Genomic DNA, 8,694 nt, shown 5'->3' with positions numbered 1-8,694 from the left:
AAATTTTCCCAACAACCTAGACCACATATCACATGGAAACTTATTTTCTTTTATTTTTTTGACATTTCCATCATTTTCTTTTATTTTTTTTAAAACTGAAAAGGCGATCCAAGGGGGGGGGTGTTATAGTTTGAAAATGGGACCTTTAGTACCGGTTCGTGGCACGAACCAGGACTAAAGGTCTCATCCCCATTAGTCCCGGTTCGTGCCTCAAACTGGGACTAAAGGTCTAATCTTTAGTCCCGGTTTGTGGCACGAACCGGGACCAATGGTTGTGGGCCAGGAGCGAGGCCCATTGGTCCCGGTTCATCCCACCAACCGGGACCACAAGGTCTAAATGAACTGGGACTAATGCCTTAGCCGCACGAACCGGGACCAATGCTCACATTAGTCCCGGTTCTAGACTGAACCGGGACTAATGGGCTGAGCCGGCCTGGACCATAGCCCTGTTTTCTACTAGTGAGCCTTAGACGGCTAGATGTTCATAATGCGTCTCTTCATGGTGTTCTAGAAGAAGATGTGTACATCAAGCAACCTCATGTGTTTGAAGATAAAAATAAACCTTTTTCATGTCTGCATGCTTCATAAATCTTTATATGGGTTGAAACAAGGCCCCAGAGCATGGTATTCAAGGCTGAGTTTGAATCTTCAAGCATTGTCACTGCTTCATCCATATAAAGATTTATAAAGCATGCTCCGGGGCCTTGTTTATCTATACCAAACTGCAAATATCCATTTTTATTCTCATATATGCTGATGATATCATTGTCACTGCTTCATCTAATGAGGCAATAAGAAAGTTTCTTAAGGGTTTAGGTTCTGAATTTGCTCTAAGGGATTTGGGAGATTTGCATTTACTTTTGGGCATTGAGGTTAAGAATAATAATGGCCTTCATCTATCTCAAGCCAAATATGCAACTGAGTTGTTGAACATGATTGGCATGCAAAACTAAAAACCTTCACCAACACCATTGTCTAGTTCAGATTCTTTGTCACTTACAGAGGGAGAACTCCTGGATCAGGAGGATATCACTAGCTATAGAAGCATAGTTGGTGGTCTTCAGTACTTGACCCTTACTAGACTTGGAATTTCATTTGCAGTTAATAAAGCGTGTATGTTTCTTCATGCACCCATCACATCTCATTGGACAGCAGCCAAACGAATTTCGGGGTATGTGAAGAGCACGTTGACTCTTGGTCTCACACTCAGTAAATCATCATCTACTATTATCAGTACATTTTCTGATGCTGACTGGGCCGGCTATGTGGATGATAGAAGGTCCACTGGTGGGTTTGCTATATTCTATGGATCAAATTTAATCTCTTGGTGTGCAAAGAAACATGCAACAATTTTCAGGTCAGGTACAGAAGCAGAATCCAAAGAATTAGCAAATGCTACAACAGAAGTTATTTGGGGCCAATCTATATTGAGAGAACTTAGAATTGTGCAAACACAACCTCCTTGTCTCTGGTGTGATAACCTTGGTGCTCCTTATTTGTCTGCCAACCCAGTTTTCCATGCCAGGACCTAGCATATTGAGATAGATTTTCACTTTGCCAGAGAATGAGTTGCAAATAAATAGTTAGAGGTCAGATTTATTCCTTCAAAGGATCAGTTTGAAGATGGATTCACAAAAGCATTGCCTACTAGAAGCTTTAAAGAATTCAGACGTAATCTCAACTTAGTGTAGTTGTGATAAGGGTGAGTGTTGTCAATATTATGTAACTCACGTATGTATGTCACGAGTCATTGTTTGGCCGTGGTCACACATGTAGACTAGGGGTAGTTGGGGATTTTCCAGTTTATCTTCTTATCTCTCTATTCCTCCCGTGTATATCTGTAACCCACGAGACTTGGCTCTCGCACATATCAATAAATACATCACGGGCTCCTCTGTATAGGAGTTGAGACTCTTCATGATACTTTGAAAATCACATCGCTACATAAGAATGGTACTTCTGGTTCTACAATACTTGGTACAATACTTTGAAAATCTACCATCTCCTTGTTCTACAATACTTGGTACATCGTCACTGGCATCTATGGAGATCGTTGAGCCTTTACATGCTTCTCTATTAACTAACATATTTGAAAGAATTATCATCACATGCTTTCGTACCCACATCTTTATATTCCTCGCACCGTGCACCTATGAGCATACAAGAAGGATGCATGGGTTACCAAGTCATACAAACAAGTCCTGAAATAAACATTTTCCGTTAAAAACTAGATATTACATCTTTCTTGTGGTGTGATTGTAGTAAGTAGCTATGCTTACCATATCGTGTGATTCCGACAAAATGACTTCCATGGCGGCATCTGTCACAGATAGAGAAACACATTTATTTGCCATCATGGCAACAATACTCTTCATTTGAATGTTCACAATTTCCCTCAATTTGTTGTGTGAAAGCGGCTCAAATATCGCAATCTCGCTTAATCTGTTGATAAGATCAGGCTTGAAGCATTTCTCAATCTGCATGAATAAGTATTATATGACGATCAATCACTAAGGACTTTACAAGGGATAGTATGGGTCTGATTTACATACCTCTTTCATGAGAAGATCACGTGCATTTTCCATCGCCACTTCAGCTGATAGGTGCTCTGATCCTAGATTTGAGCTTATAATAATGATTGTATTCTTGAAATCTACATCTCGTCCTTTGCCATCAACCAACATACCATCATTGAGGAGTTGAACAAAAACCTTGAGTATTGAGGGGTTTGCCTTATCCACCTCGTCAAAAAGGATAACACTATATGGCCGGCGCCTGACAATCTCAGTGAGTTGTCCCTCTTCTTCATAGCTTTAGGAAGTTAAATTAAAAGGTGAGACATGATGATGAAGCATAAAAAAGAATACACTTGCAACAAGTTTACAAGTCAAACCTTCGAGGTCCTCCAATGAGACGCGACAAAGATCCACTCTCAGCATATTCAGACATGTCAAAATGAACTAACATTTTCTCATTACTAAATAGCTTCTCGGCAAGAGCTTTAGCAAGTTCTGTCTTTCCAACACCAATCGAGCCCAAAAAGAGGAAAGAACATATCGGTTGACCTGCTTTATCAATGCCGACCCTAGAACGTAGCACTGCTTGTGCAACCAAACTAAGTGCTTCATTCTGTCCAACTACTCGCTCATGAAGTCTATCTATTAGACAAGTCAGTTTTTCCTCCTCTTGATCAAGTGTAGTGATAGGAATTCCAGTCGACCGGCTCACAATCTTCATACAAGATTAGAAAATGGTAACTAAGAGCATAATAATGAAATAGTAGAAGCTACTGAGACATGAGATGAATGACCTGTGTGACATGGCCTGGACCAACCAGTATCTCCCCCGGTGCATTTATTTCTCTTTGTTTGCTTACACGCAACTTTACCGCAGTGCACGCCTCGTCCATGAGATCAATTGCTTTATCAGGAAATATGCGACCTGGAACAAAAAAGTTCACAATTTTCTTCAAGATGCACCAATTTAAAAGAGTAGACCAAATAATTTCTCGACGATTTCACAAACGTACCGGTAATATAACGGGCAGCAAGCTCTACAGCGGCAACAAGAGCCTCGTCGTCGATTTCCACGCCATGGTGCTCTTGGTACTTCTGCTTCAGCCCCCGCAGGATGGCAATGGTCGTTTGCAAGCTCGGCTCCCCGATTTCAACCTTTTGGAACCGCCGCTCGAACGCCACATCCTGCTCAATGTACCTGTAATACTCCTGAGAGGTGGTAGCACCAATGCAGCAGAGGCGACCACGGGTCAACGCCGGCTTGAGGATGTTGGCGGTGTCCGCGGTGCCGCTTCGATCGCCTGCGCCAATGAGCATGTGCATCTCGTCGATGAAGAGGATCAATTTACTGCCTTCGTCCTCGGCCTGCTTGATGGCCTCCTTCAAGCGCTGCTTGAACATGACGCGCAGGGTGGTCCTGGCGATCATCGCCCCGACACCGAGCACCCCAACGCGCGCTCCAACGAGAAGGTCGGGGACCGTCCCGGCAGCAATGTGTTGGGCTAGGCCCTCGACGATGGCCGTCTTGCCGACTCACGCGGCTCCGACGAGCGCGGCGCAGTTCTTGGTCCGGCGGCAGAGGATGCACACAGGGTTTAGCGATTGATTACTTCACACCCGGAGAAACCGAGAAACTAAATGAACTTTTTTCACGTGCACACAGGGATTTGTTTGCACATATAATTCTCACTAACTTTAAATGCATACTATTTTTTCCCGTGGCAACGCACGGCCATATGTGCTAGTTAGTTCTTATAGGAGGTAGCACCATGTGGTCAAAGTTTCGCTGCTCCAAGGGGAGATTATTCGACCTAACTTTTTCATAACAAACCGAGAAAAAAAACTGCAACCCAAACAAGATTTTTTTGTTTCTCTGGCATGACAACAAATGACCATATCATATTATGGAATCAATTTGTGTCATATTATTCTTGATGTTTTGCCTGATGTGTGAACTATTCCACGAGGGTTGTGAGACTTTTTCTATTTACCATGCACATACTGAGGTCGTAGTTCGTCATATCGTCTCCTTGCCTAAGAATCACATATCAACAGCATGGCTTGGCTTTTCTCAAAATACACGGCATTGCTTGGCTTTTCTCAAAAATACACAGCATTGCCTGACTCTTTAGTAACAAGTGACACTTGTCTTACTAAAAGTTGCTACAATACCTTAATTAGGGAACAAATTGAAAAATAGAGAGCTAAAGTACTCGTCAAACTATCATGAATTATTTGTACGTGTGCTTCCTTGCAAAAAAAGAACCTTTTTGTTCGACACCTTAGGCGTTTTCAAATGCCTTGCAGTATCTGTGGTGCCAAGGGCGGAGCTAACATGTATATCGTCTTTAAACTAACGAAATACTCTTGCCTTGATCCTCACGTTCTAATCCATGATTTGTTCACATCGTGATCAATAGTAGACTGACAAAAGATAAATAGAGATGTGGACTGAAACAAAGTGTTCAACGCTTCTCCTCAGCCTAGGTAACTAATGGGCTTCCTCTTCTTCCCTCCCCGGTCATACACGTAAGGCGGATGATGCTCCTGTATGGTGCACCGTGGCGTTCATCTTCCACCCAGATGCCGCCACTTGGCCCAAAGGGTGTATTGTTGCGCCGGGTCAGCAAGCACGTGCGGAGGTCGGTCTGCAAACTTTAGTTACTTGATCCTGGGAGCAGTGGCTTGTGAAGGACAAACGCTTCCACTTCGCCATGGGCAGCAGATACTTGCCCGATTATGCACCCAAAAAGGATTGAGTTGTTGAGTCAGCTCAAACTGAGGCTTAACTGATTGGTTTAATTTCTATTTTTATTTACAGAAAAAACCGTTAACATGCATTTGATCATTTCCTGTCTACTGAAATATAAATCTAAAGCAAACATAATAAACTATAAACCTGGGTAGATCAGTAACAACCCACATATTTAGTCCAACATGTCAGCTGCCGCTATATATTCATGTTCATCTTCTTTTTTCGTCTTGTTATAGGAGTGACTTCTACAACATATCTTCTTTTCAATAAAAAACAACATTATCCCCAGGTGGTTCAACCTCCTTTTCAAAAAAAAAACAATATATCTCCCCTCACGGATCTCCCATCTCCTGCTCATTCAGGACTTGATACTTCAACCCCCTCCTATCATCCCTAGCATCAATGGAGATCGTTGAGCCCTTACACACTTCCCCATTGACCAACATATTTGAAAGAATTGCTGTCACATGCTTCCGCATCCACCTCTTTAAAGGCCTTGCGCCGTACCCCTATAAGCATTCAGGAACGATGGGTTAGGGAGACATATAATTTCTTTATTAGTCAATTCAACTTGCCCACTAGCCTGAGAATGATAATGTGATGCTACTCTATGGTTTACATCATATTTACTCAAAAGAGCCTCCAATAAGTTTTTTTCATTTTTAAAACTGGATATTAGATCTTTATCTTGTGGTGATTGTGATAAGAAGCTATGCTTCTCGTAAATAAAAAGGAGATAGAAGAAGGTATGCTTACTGTGTCATGTGATTCCGGTAAAATTACTTCCAAGGCGGCATCAGTCACACATAAAGAAAATCCCTTATTAGCCATCATCGCAACGATTCTCTTAATTTGGATATTTGCAATCTCCCTAAGTTCGTTGCGTGAAAGCGGTTCAAATATTGCAATTTCACTCAGTCTGTTGATAAGACTAGGCTTGAAGCATTTCTCAACCTGCATGAACAAGTATTATATATGATTATCATTCACTGATGGCATTTTTTTGTGAAAAATCATCGATGAGATTACAAGGGAGATAATTTGGGATATACGGACCTCTTTCATGAGAAGATCACGTGCATTTTCCATTGTGCTTTCTCCGGTCAGTCCATTTGACAGGTGCTCTGATCCTAGATTTGAAGTCATAATGATGATTGTATTCTTGAAATCTACATTCCGTCCTTTTCCATCAATCAACATACCATCATCGAGGAGTTGAGTAAAAACATTGATAATCGAGGAATTTGCCTTATCCACCTCATCAAAAAGGATAACACTATATGGTTGGCGTCTGACTTTCTCTGAGAGTTGTCCCTCTCCTTCATAGCTTTAGTAAGTGAAACCAAGACGTGAGGCATGATGATGAAGTGCCAAAAAGAAACACATACGCAAAAAGTGTACGAGTTATACCTTCGAGATCCTCCAATGAGATGCGACAACGATCCACTATCAGCATACTCGGACATGTCAAAGCGAACTAACATCTTCTCGTTGTTAAATAGCTTCTCGGCAAGTGCTTTGGCAAGCTCTGTCTTTCCAACGCCGGTCGAGCCCAAAAAGAGGAAAGAACATATCGGTTGATCAAATTTATCAAGACCTACCCCAGAACTTAACAGTGCTTGCGCAACCAAATTAACTGCTTCATTCTGGCCAACAACCCGCTCATGCAATCTATCTATTAAATGGGCCAGCTTTTCCTCGCCTTGATCAAGTGTGGTGACAGGAATTCTAGTCCATCGGCTCACAACCTTCAAACAGTATTAGAAAATGGTAATTAAGAGCATATAATAATGAAATAATAGAAAGTATTCAGAATATGTGATTAGGAATGACCTGCGTGACGTCAGCTGGACCAACGACTAGCTCGCCCGGTGCATTTATTTCTCTTTGTTTGCTGGCGTGCAACTTTACGGTAGTGCATGCCTGGTCCATGAGATCAATTGCTTTATCAGGAAATTTACGACCTGGAACAAAACAAAATCCACAATTTTCTTCAAGATGCACGTATTTACAAGAGTAATACTAATTCATATCAATTCTCGACGATATGACAAACTTACCAGTAATATAACGGGCAGCGAGCTCTACAGCAGCAACAAGTGCCTCCTCGTCAATTTTCAAGCCATGGTGCTCTTGGTACTTGTGCTTCAGCCCCCGCAGGATGGCAACTGTCGTTCGCATGCTCGGCTCCCCGACCTCAACCTTTTGGAACCGCCGCTCGAGCGCCGCATCCCGCTCAACGTACCTGTAATACTCTTGATAGGTGGTAGCACCAATGCAGCGGAGGCGACCACGGGCCAACGCAGGCTTGATGATGTTGGCGGCGTCCGTGGTGCCGCTTTGATAGCCTGCGCCAATGAGCATATGCATCTCGTCTATGAAGAGGATCAATTTGCCCCCTTCATCCTCGGCCTGCTTGATGGCCTCCTTCAAGCGCTGCTCGAACATGCCGCGCAAGTTGGTCCCAGCGATCATCGCCCCGACATCGAGCACCCCGATGCGGGCTCCAACGAGAAGGTCAGGTACCGTCCCGGCAGCGATCCGTTTGGCGAGGCCCTCGACGATGGCGGTCTTGCCGACTCCCGCGGCTCCGACCAGCGCGGCACAGTTCTTGGTCCGGCCGCAGAGGATGCAGATGACGCGGTCGATCTCGTTGTCGCGGCCGATGACCGGATCAACACTGCCGGCGTCCAAGGTCCTCAGTCTGTAGGGTCGCCGAGGCAGCAGATCAGCCGTGGGGTCGACGCTGCAGTACCTCCACGCCGACCAGCACAAAGCAGCGAAAGAAACGATCAAGGCCACGTCGTCCGGCTGCACCTGCACCATGTTTGGCGTGCCGAAGAAGTAGAAGAAGAGGCAGCGCAGCGGAAGAATAATTCTTCTTTTCGATTAGGTCAATGCGCTGCCGATCGATGTATGTCACCGTGCGCACAAACCGAGTAGGCGTACGTGTTGACGCAGAGCTCGGCGGCCTATTTCTGGCGATACTTCCGTAGCGATTCAATCGATATATATGCCGCTGGATCGATTCCACACGGAGCGATTTATTGCAACCGGAACGTGTCGCTCCTGTGCTCTTATTTCCTTCTGATTTCGTATTTCGTAGTTGATCACATATACAGAGTATAGGACCGAACTATATAGCTAACCTATATAGCAATCTAAAGCGCCGTCCAGGCGGCTTGGAACCCTAGCCGCCGCCAGGAGGCCAATCTTCCAGCACCGTCCTCCGGCGGCTCCCCTCCGCCGGCAACGTCGGTCATCGGTGTTGAAGGCAATGCAACTCTTGATATATTGATCGGGTGCACGGTGCACGTATATATGGGTACAAGGGCAGCCCTCAGCCTCATCTATACAAGGAAACTAGAGGCGGGGCCGGTAGGAGATTATCCTAACAAATACATGCACATATATGTTCAACCC

General features: G+C 44.2%; 2 protein-coding genes across 2 annotated transcripts; both read right to left on the bottom strand.

Annotated features, from left to right (window-relative positions):
- Positions 1–2,027: 2,027 nt before the first annotated feature.
- On the bottom strand, positions 2,028–3,944 carry LOC125526566 (chaperone protein ClpB1-like; the record flags this gene model as incomplete). Its single annotated transcript, XM_048691231.1, has 6 exons — positions 3,530–3,944; positions 3,335–3,441; positions 2,894–3,231; positions 2,553–2,811; positions 2,280–2,477; positions 2,028–2,150 (listed from the first exon to the last, which is right to left on the bottom strand). Coding segments are annotated over exons 1-6 (1,440 nt in total), but the record flags the coding sequence as incomplete, so codon positions are not given.
- A 1,659-nt stretch (positions 3,945–5,603) lies between these two features.
- LOC125526564 (chaperone protein ClpB-like) lies at positions 5,604–7,746 on the bottom strand. The gene is made up of 6 exons (XM_048691230.1): positions 7,332–7,746; positions 7,132–7,235; positions 6,682–7,019; positions 6,328–6,598; positions 6,028–6,225; positions 5,604–5,780 (listed from the first exon to the last, which is right to left on the bottom strand). Exons 1-6 carry the CDS (start codon positions 7,744–7,746, stop codon positions 5,604–5,606), a joined length of 1,503 nt encoding a protein of 500 aa, XP_048547187.1.
- Between the last annotated feature and the right edge of the window lie 948 nt (positions 7,747–8,694).

This window comes from Triticum urartu, unplaced genomic scaffold (assembly GCF_003073215.2).
Source record: "Triticum urartu cultivar G1812 unplaced genomic scaffold, Tu2.1 TuUngrouped_contig_10507, whole genome shotgun sequence".
NCBI lineage: Eukaryota > Viridiplantae > Streptophyta > Magnoliopsida > Poales > Poaceae > Triticum > Triticum urartu.
This window is presented reverse-complemented; position numbering and strand designations above follow the sequence as displayed.

Excerpts from the sequence above, each read along its gene's own strand:
- LOC125526564 (XM_048691230.1), bottom strand. The coding sequence starts at position 7,746 with ATGATCGCTGGGACCAACTTGCGCGGCATGTTCGAGCAGCGCTTGAAG. Across the intron at positions 6,599-6,681 it reads CTCATTGGAGGATCTCGAAG|CTATGAAGGAGAGGGACAAC; the intron begins GTATAACTCGTA and ends CACTTACTAAAG. Across the intron at positions 6,226-6,327 it reads GTGATCTTCTCATGAAAGAG|GTTGAGAAATGCTTCAAGCC; the intron begins GTCCGTATATCC and ends TTGTTCATGCAG.